The sequence below is a fragment of the Rhinichthys klamathensis genome, unplaced genomic scaffold (genome assembly GCF_029890125.1).
Source record: "Rhinichthys klamathensis goyatoka isolate OS25496 unplaced genomic scaffold, OSU_Roscu_1.1 h1tg000386l_1, whole genome shotgun sequence".
In the NCBI taxonomy this organism is placed as follows: domain Eukaryota; kingdom Metazoa; phylum Chordata; class Actinopteri; order Cypriniformes; family Leuciscidae; genus Rhinichthys; species Rhinichthys klamathensis.
In genome coordinates this window covers 1,210,651-1,229,211 of record NW_026606890.1, presented here as the reverse complement: position 1 = coordinate 1,229,211, position 18,561 = coordinate 1,210,651, and the positions used below count along the sequence as shown (strand labels likewise).

The 18,561-nt window shown below is 40.6% G+C and overlaps 1 protein-coding gene across 1 annotated transcript in view; it reads left to right on the top strand.

Annotated features, from left to right (window-relative positions):
• dlgap4a (discs, large (Drosophila) homolog-associated protein 4a) overlaps positions 1-18,561 on the top strand; it is a 226,046-nt gene that overhangs the window by 167,352 nt on the left and 40,133 nt on the right. The window contains exons 3-5 of the mRNA XM_056234017.1: positions 7,944-8,308; positions 10,943-11,788; positions 13,770-14,008. Coding sequence (XP_056089992.1) covers positions 8,015-8,308; positions 10,943-11,788; positions 13,770-14,008 — 1,379 coding nt within the window. The 5' untranslated portion in view covers positions 7,944-8,014. The remainder of the gene's footprint in view (positions 1-7,943; positions 8,309-10,942; positions 11,789-13,769; positions 14,009-18,561) is intronic.

The following is an 18,561-nucleotide window of genomic DNA, read 5'->3' as shown; positions in this document are numbered from 1 at the left end:
GCAAGGGGTGGTACTATATAGTTAGGGATATGACGCAAACAGCGTCGAATGGAGAGAAGGAGAGAGGGCGAACGGAGGCTTACGGAGCGGATTATCAGAGAAATATGAGAAAGAGACAGAACAATTATTATTATATATACACATACAATTATATCATTATTTATTGTTTTAGCACTTTTATGATGGCAAGCAGTAAACGATTTACGGTGGAATTAAGTTCTGGAACAATTACTGGAGAGTGACGAGGAGAAAGCATTGCTTAGAAAATTCTAAGCATTCCTAAGAAAAACGCCTGGGACTATTTGTAAATAAAGTTAAATTTTTCATTGTTCTTTACACATTTTATTTAACAATTACACATGTCTGTCAAGCAAAGGCTTTGACAAATATATTTGTTGTTCAAAAACTGTTCACTATTGTTGTGTGATGTGTGATTTTCAGAAATGAATGACAAAAATCTAATTTCCGTTTTTGAAATTCTCTATTTTATTGTACATTTTTCACTCATACTTCCTTTATAAACACATTACATGCATGCTGATGTTAGCTTAGGGTCTTCTGAATCCATAGATACCAAACACATAGTGTTCCATCTCCATTACATATGGTTTATAAGCCCAAATGTAAAAATAGAGAAAACGGACCAAAAAGGGCTTAATCCCCAGAGGGTTAAGGGTATAGGGGGCGATTTGGGACATAGTGTTGGGGCGTCCCTGTCTGATTCAACACTCCCCATCAAACACCAAAGCGCTCAAGGAGGTCATCCTCATTTTCAATCTTATGAAATATCTCCACGACTGCAATCTGGAACACACCAGGGTTATGTTTACCACCAGATGAAGTTTGTCCATACGGGAATATGGTTCTGTTGTGTTTAGCCTGACACTTCCAGATGGTTTGTGAACACACAGCCTCTTCACTAAACATTAGCCGTTTACCACAATTTCATATTCACCCCACCTTCCACTTATGACTTTTGAAGCCTTATAGCACTCCTTTCTCTCCTCTCACTCCACCGAGCCTGATACGCATTACTGTCACGAACACACAGCTCTCGCTCTCTCCTGTGTTCTGATCACACACACATGCAGCTCAACACCGTCATGCCAATCAGCTCGCCTTCACAAGTCCCTCATCCTCAGTCCCTGACACCGGTCTCCCATTGGGATTCAGTGTACCTGCAGTCCAGTGCAAGCTACAGTGCATGCATTTGTGCATTTCACCACGTGGTGGTGCTGTAGAGTTTGAGTGGCAGATTGGAACTTTTTGTGGCTGTGTTTTCAAAGAAGACTCATTTTCAAAAGATATCAAGTACAATGTTGTGTGGAACTTGATTTTGAAGTTGCTCTCTACATAAACATTTAGAAGTATCGCAAGCCTCTAGTGGTTGCTTTGTCAGATATGCTGTTATATTGACCTTATGACAGCTAAATGATTGACAGCGCAAATAGTCAATCAATTCAATGCGCTGAGAAGCCTTGTTGCTATCAGTCATTTTAAAGATTACTGAACACATACAAAGCTCCTTTTTTAAAATCAAATTCCTTTAACTATTGTAAAAAATGTGTTTTTGGCAAATATATTTTGAATATAGTGGCTAGTTAATTGAGTTTTGTTTCGTTCCATTCCTGAAATGATCCAGTAATCTTGAAAAATGCAAGCCAACTAATTTTCCATGATTCTGTGATGTTTTCTCCATTAAATGCTGTTCGGTCATTTTTGACTGAAAAATGTCACTTTTTAAATATTTTTTTATTTACTTAATCGGAATGGTACGAAACTTTTTGTATTTGCTGTGTGAACACACACATACACACGTACACACACACACACAAATCATGGACATGATTCGAAAAGGTTAAGTGGTCCTGAAAAAAATACTCTAAACACTTAAAACACTCAAAAATGACACATTTGAAACGAATCTGGAAGCGTTTGGTACTGTGCCCAAACTAAATCTTACTGAAAGCTAATTTTTGGAGATATCATTTGGAAAACAACTTATTCAGATTTATGGCTTTGGTTTTCTCACAGGTTTAGAGTAAAACATGTTTTGGAAACATGTCATTCATAATAAATAAATAAAAATAGTATTTTTATGGGGTTTTTTTTTTTGGTGATAAACTTAAAGGTGCTATATGTAACTTTTCTACTAAAATGAATCCTTTTTTTATTGCCTGTGTGTGAAGGGGTTGTAATCACACATTACAATGATCCACTTGTCGAGTTTTGCTATTACCTCTGAAGGCCAGTATTCCTATTTCTATGTGAAGTCTCCGGGTCGGATTTACCGCGAAATCCAACGGATGTGACGTGCATGCGCGCTCCCGAGCCTCTCTCCTTATATACAGTCTATTGTAGACGGTCAGGGAGTTACGTCCGGTTAAAGGCGCACATTTTTCGGCTTATATCTCAGTCAATCTTTGATCAATATTCCCAAGACTCTAATCGTTCGTAGTGCTGGACGGGGCCTTTGGAACGAGCCCACCCCCGAGGTCCAACTCGCCCGGCTCCCCGAGTTATAGCCGTTCGAAAACGGGAGTCCCAGCGAACGGCGATCCGGTAGGGGGCATCCCCGAGCCCTGCCACTCTAGCGTTCGGGCAAGGGTTCCCCTGGGACCTCCTCCCCCGAATTTGAGCTCTCTGGGTCTTTGCGTTCCAGAGATACGAGCGATTTTCTTCTGAGATCGTGACGTCACCGGCGTCCGCAATTTTGCAGCGCGCCCGATGGTTTTCTGCTAATATCTCCGCGAAAACACCACCAAAAACTATGGAACTAATATGGTTCTTTTCAGCTCGACTAGATGGTCCCAACGAGCTCGGTGCTTGCCGAATCCGTCTAGTATTCGCCGAGATATTTGCGTAATAGATGGTATTGTCTATGAGTTCGAGCACGAGCGCTCTTGTAAAAATTGGTTGCAATCTGAAACATCACCACTAGAGGCCGCTAAAAGTTACATAGAGCACCTTTAAACTTCTAAAACCTTTTTTTTATTTTCTACTTTTTTTAAAATACTTTTTTCACTTCAGCAATAATCTGACAAGTGTTTTCTTTAAAAATAAGTCTGTGCTTCAAAGCATTCAAGATGTACGACAGTTTAAGGGCCAGATTTACTAACAGCTCGCTCCAGTGCAATCTCCTCCTCTGGCGTTAAAAAAACTAGTCAGGATTTACTAAAGACATGCATTGAAAAATTAGCGACGAAAGTCTCCCTAAGTCAGTAACTTCACCAAGACATAATGACAATTATAACAGAAATATGAAAGCGAAAGTGAAGTTTAGCTTTTTTTTATATATATATATATAAGCACTTAGATCAGGACCCATAAGCCCTGGGCTGGTATCACTGAAGGAAATTATCTCAGTTCATCGTTCATTGCTCTTTCATATCTCAGCCTTTTGAAACTCTCATCATCCGCTTATGGCAATAATAAGCACTGATCTGGAAACAGTTCGCTCTGCAGACTCTGCTCTTCCTCATTAGAATAATCCGGGGAGTCTTAGCCGCCCTGGATCAGTCATTATCTTACAGCCCTGTTCGTAACGTCTATCATTTCCCTGGCTCCTATTTAGTTTGTTAAACGCATGCCATAGATCCATCAAAGGCCCGTTAATGACTTTCTAAACCTGACAGGTCCATGTAAGGTTTTAATCATCTCCAGAGGGGGAAACTGCTTTAAATGACCGCCCGCAGATGGTCCATCTTAGTTTCGCACATCATTTGCTTCCTGCCACGGTCACAGGCACAACATTTTAATGAGCTTTCCACGTGCAATGATTCTTCTGTCAGATTCATCCATCATTCGCTGGGCAGGGGGCGGGCCAGAGGTGGAGTGGGCGTGGCCTGTTGGGCTGGAGGGGGAGGAGTTACGTGATTGGACTCTACTGTAGGTGTGTTGGAGGTCATGTTTTGACTGTGTGTGTGTGTGTGTGTGTGTGTGTGTGTGTGTGTGTGTGTGTGTGTGTGTGTGTGTGTGTGTGTGTGTGTGTGTGTGTGTGTGTGTGTGTGTGTGTGTGTGTGTGTGTGTAAAAAGCATATTTCTCCATTTGACAGCCCTTTAAAAGTATAGCCATGGTAAGTAGACATGTCATTTTTTGCAGCCAACAGATCAAATTATATATTATATTGATAACACTTTAAAATAAGGTTCCATTAGTTAACTGACAATGAAAAATACTTTTAAAGCATTTATTAATCTTTATTAATTGTTAATGGAGATTACATGAACTAACAATGAACAGTTGTCATGTTTATTATTTTTAATAAATTACCAAATATTAATAAAATACTGTAATAAATTATTTAAAAATATTCAATTGTATGTAGATGCTGATATTTATGGTCAAAAAGAACAGGCTACTTAAATAAAAAATATAAATATCAGTTGTAACTCTATGTCTGCCAATAATGTCTTAGAAAGATGATATTTAAATGCTTAGTTTTATGATCAAAGCTATATAGTTTTAAAACATATAAATCCAATGCAATACAATGATGATTGACAGATGAACAAATAAACCTTCCTTAAAAGCCTGATGATCATATTTGATGATCACTTCACATTTTAACATGATTTGTCTCAAATAATTAATTTAAAAAAAACTCAACCTAGTTTAAACCGCAAATGACATGATGGTTAGTGTATTGCATTTTTATTTTAACAGACGAAGGTCCCTAGAGTTACTTTTCCTCACAAACGCGTCTCACCCCATGCCTTTTCTCTTTTACTTTCAGCCTCGCATCAGAAGCCCAGTTGGTGGCTCTCAAATTGTGCAAAAATGACTGTAAGTAACTAGGCTACTTTTCTCCTCTCAGACGTGTGTAGCGCTTGTCTCGGCCGAGCGCGGGAGAAAGTGCAGCTGCGAGCTGAATGCTAATGACGTTTCCCGGCTCGTGACTCATCGACTGCGGAGTGCTGTAATGACAGATGAAAACAGCGATGTTTAGCATGCCGAGAAGCTGGCGTTTTTGTGAATGGCGCTCCGTCGGTTCAGAGTCAATGTCTCGTGCGATTCGGCTCCCGACGAGCGCGTGACTCACATATTCAGCTCGAGATGAATGAATGTCGAAGGGAAGAGTGACTCGCACACAACGAGGACGCTAGTTTCATGAATATTGTGCTGCAAAACTTATTGAATGTGAGCATGAGATTCTTTGATTTGAAAGAATTTGCATGCATAAAAACCTTGACAATTTTTTTATGCAGTATGTATGTGCCATTTAGGCTACTGTGTGTTCTGTTTTGAAATATTGAAGATGTGCACTCAGAGCTTTGAGCTTCTTAAAGGTGCAATGTGTAATATTTCTGAGGATCTATTGACAGAAATGCAATATAAGATCCATAACGATGTGTTCAGTGTTGTATAAAGACCTTACTCAATGAACCGTTATGTTTTTATTACCTTAGAATGAATTTATATTTACATAACCGCGGGCACCCCCTTCTATGAAGGTCGCCATATTGTGACGTCATGTTTCTACCGTAGCCGACAGCGAACACACAGCGCTACAGAGCGCGTTTCATTCATACCTTGAAAGAGAAGCCGCAGAAAGCCAGAAGCTAGCCATAGACACCGTGAGTAGTGACTTTTCCCTTGTCAGTGGTGTAAAATATGTAGTTGGATTGTTTCATGTAACTTAGTTCTTCTCCCTCGCTGTGTTATGGCTTTGACATTCAGCTGATTAGTACTATTGACCGTAAAACAGTAACGTTACAGGAGTCACCAACCCGTCGATCGCAGTCGACAAGTCGATCTTGGAAGCATTTTAAGTCGATCGCGAAGAGTTTTCAAAACCAGAGAAAAAAAACAATATTTTTATTCATTATTATTTATTCATTTGTGTGTAGTAAATGGTGTCTAGGGGATGCGGAGGCGCGCAGGCTGTTACAATGACGTCATTTTTGCCGCGCGCACCTTTGCGCTCATGCGGACACGTCGAGTATAATCAATGCTTTAGCCTACGCTTTAACCAGCTCAGCCACAGCCCTATAGCATAACAGCTCATATAAGCCAGCTAAACTTTTACTACCCTGTTAGAAGGTAGATCCTCACCTGACTATGGCTTTGTAAACTTTATCCATGATGTGGTTTATAATGGACTGTGGTACAGAAACTTGGCTTACTCTGGCTATTCTCTGCTGTCTCAGACGACGATATGTTTGTCCCGTTTTAGCCACCGTAGCTTCTTCGAAAGGGAGGGGTGAGCGGTGGGCTGAGCCCTTAGTGTAAACTCGCTACCGAACCGCTAGATGCCGCTAAAATCTACACACTGCACCTTTAAGTCTCGCATAGGCAGAGTTTTGACGTGCATGTGTAGTGCTATGTTTAGTTTAATAGTGCTGTGTTATATTTATCAAAATAAATAAAACTCTCTGCCAAATGCATAAATGTTTAAAAAGTGTGCTTGACTGCATGACACACAGCTGGATATGTGCCCAGTTGTAATGCTCATCTCCATTATTTGATCATCATATGATGAATCACTGCACACACACTACCGTTCAAAAGTTTTGGATCGGTAAGATTTAGGCTATTAATGTTTTTTTTTTAAAAGTCTTCTGCTCCCCATGGTGCTTTTATTTGATATACATATTATGAAATATCACTACAATTTAAAGTGTCCCTATGCTATTTTAAAGGTTCTTAATTTTGTTTTGGAGTCTTCTACAACAGGTTTACATGCATCCAATGTAAAAAACAAAACTTTAATTTTCATAATATAATTTGCAGCATCAGCTCTTTTCTCACAGTGTCTGAAATGGTTCGATCAAGGATTCAGTCTCTAAGCCCCACCTTTCTGTGAGCTTCTTCTGCTCTGATTGGTCAGATGGCCCAGTCTGGTTTGATTGGTCTACTCTGCTCTGATTGGTCAGATGACCCAGTCTGTTGTGATTGGTCTACTCTGCTCTAATTGGTCAGATTACCCAGTCTGTTGTGATTGGTCTACTCTGCTCTGATTGGTCAGATGACCCAGTCTGTTGTGATTTGTCTACTCTGCTCTAATTGGTCAGATGACCCAGTCTGTTGTGATTGGTCTACTCTGCTCTAATTGGTCAGATGACCCAGTCTGTTGTGATTTGTCTACTCTGCTCTAATTGGTCAGATGACCCAGTCTGTTGTGATTGGTCTACTCTGCTCTGATTGGTCAGACGGCTCAGTCTGTTGTGATTGGTCTATTCTGCTCTGATTGGTCAGACGGCTCAGTCTGTTGTGATTGGTCTATTCTGCTCTGATTGGTCAGACGGCTCAGTCTGTTGTGATTGGTCTATTCTGCTCTGATTGGTCAGACGGCTCAGTCTGTTGTGATTGGTCTACTCTGGTCTGATTGGTCATAGACTCAGTCTGTTGTGATTGGTCTACTCTGCTCTGATTGGTCAGATGGCTCAGTCTGTTATGATTGGTCTACACTGCTCTAATTGGTCAGATGACCCAGTCTGTTGTGATTGGTCTACTCTGCTCTAATTGGTCAGATGGCTCAGTCTGTTGTGATTGGTCTACTCTGGTCTGATTGGTCAGACGGCTCAGTCTTTTATGATTGGTCTACTCTGCTCTGATTGGTCAGATGGCTCACTCTGTTGTGATTGGTCTACTCTGGTCTGATTGGTCAGACGGCTCAGTCTGTTGTGATTGGTCTACTCTGGTCTGATTGGTCAGATGGCTCAGTCTGTTGTGATTGGTCTACTCTATTCTGATTGGTTAGATGGCCCAGTCTGTTGTGATTGGTCTACTCTGCTCTGACTGGTTAGATGGCCCAGTCTGTTATGATTGGTCGATCACTTAATGCGTGTGTCGGAAACAAAATGACCATGACCATATCTGGATTTCAGCTCCACTTGATACACAGTGATACGAATAGTAACAATGCATTTTACTCTCAGCATGTTCCCATAACAAACAAATCACAAACTTCACATGTGTGTTTGCACTCTCTGTTCTCTAGGGGTCGCCCTCCAGGGCCGCAGTCTCTCTTCATCTGGGAGCATGTTCTAGGACGGACCCTGAACAGCAACCATGAAAAGCTTAGGGGCCAACCGTAGCCGACATCTGTCAGACACCTGTGACCCCACCGCGGGCCCCCAGGAGCCCTTGTGTCCCTTGGCCCCGGACCCCCACGCTGCCTTCTTCCTAAGCCCCACCGTCAACCATTATGGCACTCTGGATCCTCACCTCCATCATTTTCCCGTTTCCCCCCCGACGACCCTGCAGTCGGACTGCCTGTTGCCTCTAAACAACCAGCTGACCAACAGCAGTACTTTCCCACGCCTGCACTACAGCAACCAGCCGGAGCAGAGCGACTACACGCAGGTACTTCTATTTTTTACCTATGTTCTTATTTCTGTCAGGACCACTATCGTCAAATACGATTGACAATTAGCATACAGTTTGGGTTGGCGGTGTGGTTCTGTTCTGGACAAGATCTCCCTGCGCATCCATGCAGCCTAGCATGCATAAGAGCAGCAATAATCCCCCCTAGGGTTAACAGAACAGAACAGAACCAACATGAATGTATGCAGATATCATTAATTCAAGATTTTAAAATTTTACAACATAATTCAAGAATTTATTCTGATTCGAGGGGAATCAGAATGCCAAATCCTGACTGACGAGAGGAGGAGCTGGGGATGGAGGAGGGTAACAGCTCCTGAGAAACGCGATCGCTGCTGATAATACTGAAGGAGCTTATATATGTATACAGTGATAGGCGTCGTATTCCTATAGGTCGACGTGGATCAGCTGAGAGTCACTGATGTGAGCTTCACTAACGTGACCTGCCAGAACTGACGCTACGCTTAATTATTGGTTAAATAGGGGTTGTATACATTAGATAATTTTGTTTGTGTATTTGTTTTTAGTATTATCATTATAGGATATTACATGTTTTTTTTTTGTTAATATATTATAGGCCAGGGTATATAATGCTTTAGTGAAAGTTTTTGTTTTATTAATGTAGTAAGGTAGATAGATTGATGTTGTCTGTGTGCGAGGATTGAATGTGGTTGCTGCTATTGTAACAAATCTAATTTCCCGAGAAGGATTAATAAAGTATCTATCTCTTTACTAGCATGAGCATTGTGTTGCAAAACATTCTTCAAAAATGATCTTGCTTTAAGGACTGTTCATACTGGATGTGATTTGCAGCAATACAGTAATTAGAAGTAGGAATGTGCAAAACTACAGTACATATTTTTAAGACCGACTAGTCAGTGGTCAATTCACTAATTGGTTTAACGGAAGCACTGTATAATAAGCCTGGCTTTATTTTCATCGGATCCCAATCAAACACATACAGTATGTGTGTTTTTGTATATTATATAAAAAACTTTAATATGTAAAATACTGATATAGAAGTTTGGGGTTGGTGAGAATGTTTTTGTTTATAAAAGACGTCTCTGCATTTATTTGATGAAAAATACAGTACATTTTTGAAATATTATTACAATTTCAAATAACTGTTTTCTATTTTAATATATTGTAAAAAAAAATATATTTTTTGAAAAATTCCTGTGATCAAAGCTGAATTTTCAGCATCATTACTCCAGTCTTCAGTGTCACATGATCATTCAGAAATCACTCTAATATGATGATTTGCTGCTCAAGAAACATTTATGATTATTATCAATGCTGAAAACTGTGATGCATTTTGTTCAGGATTCTTTGATGAATAAAAAGTTTAAAAGAACAGAATTAATTTGAAATATAAATCTGTTGTAACATTATAAATGTCTTTCTTTACTGTCACTTTTGATCAGTTTATCCTTGCTGAATAAAAGTGTTAATAAAAAAAAAGCATACTGACCCAAACTTTCGATCGGTTGCATATCAATTTATTAAATATTATAAGAAATACATTTTCTTGATACAATAACATGCATTTTTTAAATGCATGCAACACACAACAAATTGTAAGATTGAATACGTTTAATTCATGCATTAATAATCATTCATCTTGTCCATAATTTTATGCATTATTATTGCAGTTTAAATGCAAAGATTTTCTTTGTGTTTGTTTATAGCAGGCACGGAAACTAGTTTCATGTCAAACTAAAAATGCAATCAAATTTTTATTGATGTGTATGACCAATAATACAGCCAGTTGACAATTGCGATAATATCCCCATTACCGGCTTTTCACAAATGTTTTGCGAAGGTCAAAATAGATATCTCGTTTTCAATTTACAATAATTGTAGTATTGTGCATGTGACATATTTAATACAGGTTAAATGGTCCTGAAAAAAATTGTCATACCTGTGCTCCTCGCAGTCCAAAATGAGCACATTGGAAATAAATGGGAGACGAATTTCATCTAGTGAAATCTTTTGGTACTGCAGCCAAACGAAATCTTACTGAAAGCTCATTTTTTAAGATATCAGGCTCAAATTTTTAACACAACTTGTTTAGATTTATGACTTTGATTTTCTCACAGTTTTGGAGTAAAACATGTTTTTGCAAATATATATTTCATAAAATCGAAAATAGTATTTTTTTAAAATTTTTCATATAATAAGCGTAAAATTCTGTAACTTTTTTAGGTTAACTTTTCAAAACTATTTTAACTTCAGCAATAATCTGCCAAGTGTCATCTTTAAAAGGAGATTAAACTTAAGTCTGTGCTCTAAAGCATTCAAGATTTATGACAGTTTAAGTTGAAAATGAAATTTTCATGTCTATGCTCAAAAAGTGAATAAATGGATTATAAATACAGCGTAAATATAATGAAGTACCATAAAATCCCCTAAAAAATACAAAATATGAAATAAAAAACATTATCGAACTAAAATATAGTACATTCATTTCATTGAAATAAAAAAACCCCGGTCCCTTTTGACCGGCACGCGAAGTGCACCAAAGGGTTAATTAGGATTGAAGCTAAACTGAGTTTTGCATCCCTGGTCTAGTACATCTGCATAATTTGATGATGATGTGGTTCGTCTCCTCAGGGTTGTATGGCTCAGACAGGCAGTCGCTCTGGCACCCTCACGTCCTCCATGTCCATGGGTTTGGGCTTGGGACTGGGCGCCCCGGCCATGATCAGCAGCGGCACGGCCACCATCTCCTCCGCGGCCGCCGCCAAGATGAACCGGCTCCCGGCAAACCTTCTGGACCAGCTGGAGCGCCACCTGCCGCTACAGCGTGACGGGTTTAGCACGTTACAGTTCCACCGGCGCAGCCGCGGCCAAAAGCCGCGCAGCGAGAGTCCCAGCCGCATCCGAAACCTGGTCCAATCCGTCCAGAAACTCTTCGCCAAGTCGCAATCCCTGGAGGGATCGGCGGTTAAAGGGAGCATAACCGCTGGCGACACGGCTAAAGCGACCCGGCGAAGCAAAAGCAAAGACCGCGCTAAGACAGAAGGCACCAAACGGCGTCCGCGGCCCAATCTCTCAGGCTTCTGGAGCTCAGATGATGGTTTAGAGGACGATCCACCGACTCAACCCGCTGCCGGGCCGCTAGCAGTGGCGTATCGAAACCCTCTGAGCATGATGACTCTGGGAAGAGCCGTGTCGGACAGTCAAGCGCCACCCAGACTGAATCCGCAGGGCTACAACACCATCGCTGCACACACTCTCAAATCCTCCAAGAGCAGTGGCGACCTCAAGCCTCAGGTCAGCCTGGCCGCCGGGGGCCAAACGGGGGACAGCGTGCTGGTTAAGAGAGGCTCCTGGTCAACGCTGACCCTCAGTCAGGCCCGACAGGTGCTTCAGAAGGGCTCCGCAACCATCAACCAGACCCTGCTCAAGTCCAAGTCCTGCCACGGACAGGAGATGATGACCTGCAACTTCCTACAGGTGACATGCAGAAACGAAAGAAAGACAGTTAAAGGCTGGCTCTAGTCTTCTAAACTTATCTTTGATCACCAAAAGGACATATTTAAAAGTTTTTTCCTCGAAAAAAATAATATTAATGCCTTAAAATAGCTTGAATGTAACTCTACACCCTTGCCTCATTTAGTGTACGCGGTTCTATGAATATGCAAATGAGCCCCGCCTCCACTCACTCACTCAGCTCAGAGATCCACTCGTTGACGATCACACGTTGATCTGATTGGTTACAAGGTAGTTTGTGACGTCAGAAACACCAGCGATTTCAAACCGAGTTTTTGAGACTGTCTTTGGTTCACTGCAGTTTTAAGGAGAAAATACTCAGCAATGCTGTTGACTTATGAATTTACACATGGTTTGTCTTAATTTTAAACACCACATACTGTAGACATATAAACACATTAAAAGCTCGATTTTCACCACGGGAATAGTTTAAGGAATAGTACACCCCAAAATGTGAATTCCCTCATCGTTTACTCATTCCAAACCCATAAGACCTTTGTCGTCAAGTAAGTATGGTTCTGTTTACCATATTTGAGTCCTCTATGTACATTCACTGATCAATGTTGATATGTGAATAACAGCCTAAATTAAATCTGTTAATTCAATCATATAAAGTGATTGTTTCTCTTCAGAACACTCGGATTGAACTGCTCGATTCATATGTATTAGTTTTATGATCTCTTTTGAAGCGTCAGAGTTTTGGGTGAACAGAGTTTTAATGGAGGCTCAGAAATCTCTCAGAATTAATTAAAAATATCTTTATTTGTGTTCAGAAGATGAACGAATGTCTTATGGGTTTGGAACGAAATGACAGAATTTTCATTTTTGGGTGAACTAACTCTTTAAAGTGCACGAATGATAGAGAAATAGAAATATGGATTTCTTGATATTAGAGGCAAATGTTAGTAGGATAAGACATACGAGATTTCATAATAGGGTGTGTTTGAATTATAACATTGATTATAATGCCAGATAAGCACTTTATTTCATTTTTTATTATACTTATTAATTTTTTAATTGTTTCTAAATGATATAATTATTATTGTTACCTATTACTAAATCTAAGTTCTATATTAAATAATAATAATAAATATTATTATATGTATAATAAATATTATATCTATATATAATACATATGTGTTAAAAATATATGATTAATTTAAACAACATTTTTTTAAATGTTAACGGTATATATATACTTAAAAATATTTGCATAATAATAAATACATGTAAAATAGTAAATCAATAAAAAATATATTTGAACAATATTTTGTGGTCGTTATGAAAACAGAACAATTATGTGTGTGATAAGTGCAATAATAATAAATAATAAATATTTTAATAAAAATAATACATATTTATTAGAATATATATATATATATATAATGTTTTAACTAGTATTAGAATTGATATATAACAATAATATTTGAAAAATAATTGAACATGAATGGCATTTCAAGTATTATGTTGAAAAAACATAATTTTTTTCTTATTTTATGCATAAAATATAATACCTATTTGTAAAAATATATCATTAATATTTGAGCAGAGTTTTAAATATTTACAAATATTTGTATGATAATCAATATTCAAAAGTGCGATAATAATACTAAATACAAATATTTCTATACGTAATAATAAGTACAAATATTTGTTACAAATATGTATTCATATTTGTATATTATATTAATATGTATATTAATATGTATTAATACATTTACTAAAAAGGTCAATTTATTTTAATATTGTATATATATATAGAGAGAGAGATTTGAACAATAATTTGTTGTCATTCTGAATGACATTTCAACAGAAAACCAAAACAGAAAACCAACATTAATGAAAAGAACTTGTCACATGTATTTTACGCTTTATTTCAAAAAGTTTTAGTTGAGATCTTTGACCAGATGCATTGTGTGTATTGTAACAGTAAGTGTTTTGGCAGGTGCCTGGAGGTGAGTGGAGCGGGACGCTGGGCAAGGCAGGGGCCGCGGGAGAGATCCCGTGCAGGCGCATGCGCAGCGGCAGTTACGTTAAAGCCATGGGAGACGTGGAGGACAGCGAGGACTCAGACGGACCCCCTTCACCCAAACCCTCGCCCAAGACCGCAGCTCGACGACAGAGTTACCTGAAGGCCACCCAGCAGTCCCTCAGCGAACAGCAGCCGCCGCTACCGCCCCGCAAGTGAGTCCAGCATCAAACACAACATCTCACACTCAATGCAGGTAAAGACAAATCCAGACACACGCACATATGTGACCCTGGACCACAAAACCAGTCACATGTCACACAGGTATATTTGTGGCAATAGCCAACAATACTTTGTATGGGTCAAAATTATCGATTTTTCAGTAGGATATTAAGAAAAGATAATGTTCCATAAAGATATTTTGTAAATTTCCTACCATAAATATATATATAAAAATATATTTTTGTGAGTGGATGCAGCAAAAAAATATGTATAAATCTCAATTTCAAAAAAATTACCCTTTTGACTGGTTTTGTGGTCCAGGGTCACATATTACAATCAAAGCCCATACTGCACGTAAAAAAAGGCCCATCACAATCACATAAGGAGCATTATTTAGTGCCTCATCTTAATCAAATGTCCTAAATTGAGCATTTGATCATTGATGCTATCAGGAACATATTCTCTGTGACCAGCAGATGGCAGCGTGTTGATTAGTATTGACGGTATAAAGCTTCATATCTGAAGTGTTCAACCATAGGATGATTCCAAATGACTGGTTATTCTCATTAAACAAGACTCACTTTATCCACGGTGAAGAAAAACTACAAAGGACATCTCTTTAATATCTCAATTGTTTCTCCTAGAATAGATGGTGAGATTAAATGGAGACTTTTGCTGAAAGTCTTCCTGCTTCTCATGTGGTTCTTTTTGAAGTAATAACTGCAAAGAGTAAAGATGCTTTCATACAAACTTTCATTAAAAATGCCACATGCACGTTGCATAATGCTTACTGTGAACATAATGCATACTATAAGTATAGTAATATAATATACACAAGTATACACATACATTATGCTTGTATTCAATTTCAAACGTAAACACAATGCAGTGGTTCGCAACCAGGGCCTCAGCAAACTTACACATAATTTAAAATAAACTAAAACTACTAGAATATATAAGAAAGGTAATTTATGTAGAAATTTTAAGTAAAATATATTTTAAAATATTTATCCTTAATTCTTATCCAGTAAATCACGGACGACTGGAAAAGTCATGCAAATGAATTTGTTAATAAAAGTTAGAGCCCTAAAGAACATTTGGGTCTTAATTATTCAGGAAACTTGATTTCCCCCCTATTTACATAGATTAAAATCGATCATTTCATAAAAAAGGAAAAGAGTAGTTTTAGACTTTGGACTGGATCGTTTATGGTTAAATCTTACTTGGAAAAAAAATCCCTGTGAATTGCTCAGCAAAAGATGCCGTTTCTATTTACTGTATCGCATACTAGCGTTTGTCATGCAATAATCAGTTGAGCCAGTGTTGATGAACCTTAGAAACAGACATCAGTCTTCCATGTAACGGCCCACCCTTCCTATACACTCACTAGCAGACAGAGTCCCTGTCGGTTCGGAGTGGTTTGGTCTCCTCTGCAGAGCGCCACATCAGTGCCGCACCTGCACAGGTTAGTGTTTAAGCCCCGCCTCTTCCTAATCACGTGACACATTCTCACTCTATACGCTAAAAACACGTTCCCCACGAAACACCCTGATGCACGACCTGATCACGTGACACATTCTCAATCTATACGCTAAAAACACGTTCCCCTCGAAACACCCCGATGCACGACCTGATCACGTGACACATTCTCACTCTATACGCTAAAAACACGTTCCCCACGAAACACCCTGATGCACGACCTGATCACGTGACACATTCTCAATCTATACGCTAAAAACACGTTCCCCTCGAAACACCCCGATGCACGACCTGATCACGTGACACATTCTCACTCTATACGCTAAAAACACGTTCCCCTCGAAACACCCCGATGCACGACCTGATCACGTGACACATTCTCACTCTATACGCTAAAAACACGTTCCCCTCGAAACACCCCGATGTACGACCTGATCACGTGACACATTCTCACTCTATACGCTAAAAACACGTTCCCCTCGAAACACCCCGATGCACGACCTGATCACGTAACACATTCTCACTCTATACGCTAAAAACACGTTCCCCTCGAAACACCCCGATGCACGACCTGATCACGTGACACATTCTCACTCTATACGCTAAAAACACGTTCCCCTCGAAACACCCCGATGCACGACCTGATCACGTAACACATTCTCACTCTATACGCTAAAAACACGTTCCCCACGAAACACCCCGATGTACGACCTGATCACGTGACACATTCTCACTCTATACGCTAAAAACACGTTCCCACGAAACACCCCGATGCACGACCTGATCACGTGACACATTCTCACTCTATACGCTAAAAACACGTTCCCCACGAAACACCCCGATGCACGACCTGATCACGTGACACATTCTCACTCTATACGCTAAAAACACGTTCCCCTCGAAACACCCCGATGCACGACCTGATCACGTGACACATTCTCAATCTATACGCTAAAAACACGTTCCCCTCGAAACACCCCGATGCACGACCTGATCACGTGACACATTCTCACTCTATACGCTAAAAACACGTTCCCCTCGAAACACCCCGATGCACGACCTGATCACGTGACACATTCTCTCTATACGCTAAAAACACGTTCCCCTCGAAACACCCCGATGCACGACCTGATCACGTGACACATTCTCACTCTATACGCTAAAAACACGTTCCCCTCGAAACACCCCGATGTACGACCTGATCACGTGACACATTCTCACTCTATACGCTAAAAACACGTTCCCCTCGAAACACCCCGATGCACGACCTGATCACGTGACACATTCCCACTCTATACGCTAAAAACACGTTCCCCACGAAACACCCCGATGCACGACCTGATCACGTGACACATTCTCACTCTATACGCTAAAAACACGTTCCCACGAAACACCCCGATGCACGACCTGATCACGTGACACATTCTCACTCTATACGCTAAAAACACGTTCCCCTCGAAACACCCCGATGCACGACCTGATCACGTGACACATTCCCACTCTATACGCTAAAAACACGTTCCCCACGAAACACCCCGATGCACGACCTGATCACGTGACACATTCTCACTCTATACGCTAAAAACACGTTCCCCTCGAAACACCCCGATGCACGACCTGATCACGTGACACATTCACTCTATATGCTAAAAACACGTTCCCCACGAAACACCCCGATGCACGACCTGATCACGTGACACATTCACTCTATACGCTAAAAACACGTTCCCCACGAAACACCCCGATGCACGACCTGATCACGTGACACATTCTCACTCTATACGCTAAAAACACGTTCCCCACGAAACACCCCGATGCACGACCTGATCACGTGACACATTCTCACTCTATACGCTAAAAACACGTTCCCACGAAACACCCCGATGCACGACCTGATCACGTGACACATTCTCACTCTATACGCTAAAAACACGTTCCCACGAAACACCCCGATGCACGACCTGATCACGTGACACATCTCACTCTATACGCTAAAAACACGTTCCCCACGAAACACCCCGATGCACGACCTGATCACGTGACACATCTCACTCTATACGCTAAAAACACGTTCCCCACGAAACACCCCGATGCACGACCTGATCACGTGACACATTCTCACTCTATACGCTAAAAACACGTTCCCACGAAACACCCCGATGCACGACCTGATCACGTGACACATTCTCACTCTATACGCTAAAAACGCGTTCCCACGAAACACCCCGATGCACGACCTGATCACGTGACACATTCTCAATCTATACGCTAAAAACACGTTACCCTCGAAACACCCCGATGCACGACCTGATCACGTGACACATTCTCACTCTATACGCTAAAAACACGTTCCCCTCGAAACACCCCGATGCACGACCTGATCACGTGACACATTCTCACTCTATACGCTAAAAACACGTTCCCCACGAAACACCCCGATGCACGACCTGATCACGTGACACATTCTCACTCTATACGCTAAAAACACGTTCCCCACGAAACACCCCGATGCACGACCTGATCACGTGACACATTCCCACTCTATACGCTAAAAACACGTTCCCCACGAAACACCCCGATGCACGACCTGATCACGTGACACATTCCCACTCTATACGCTAAAAACACGTTCCCCACGAAACACCCCGATGCACGACCTGATCACGTGACACATCTCACTCTATACGCTAAAAACACGTTCCCCACGAAACACCCCGATGCACGACCTGATCACGTGACACATCTCACTCTATACGCTAAAAACACGTTCCCCACGAAACACCCCGATGCACGACCTGATCACGTGACACATTCTCACTCTATACGCTAAAAACACGTTCCCCACGAAACACCCCGATGCACGACCTGATCACGTGACACATTCTCACTCTATACGCTAAAAACACGTTCCCACGAAACACCCCGATGCACGACCTGATCACGTGACACATTCCCACTCTATACGCTAAAAACACGTTCCCCACGAAACACCCCGATGCACGACCTGATCACGTGACACATTCCCACTCTATACGCTAAAAACACGTTCCCCACGAAACACCCCGAT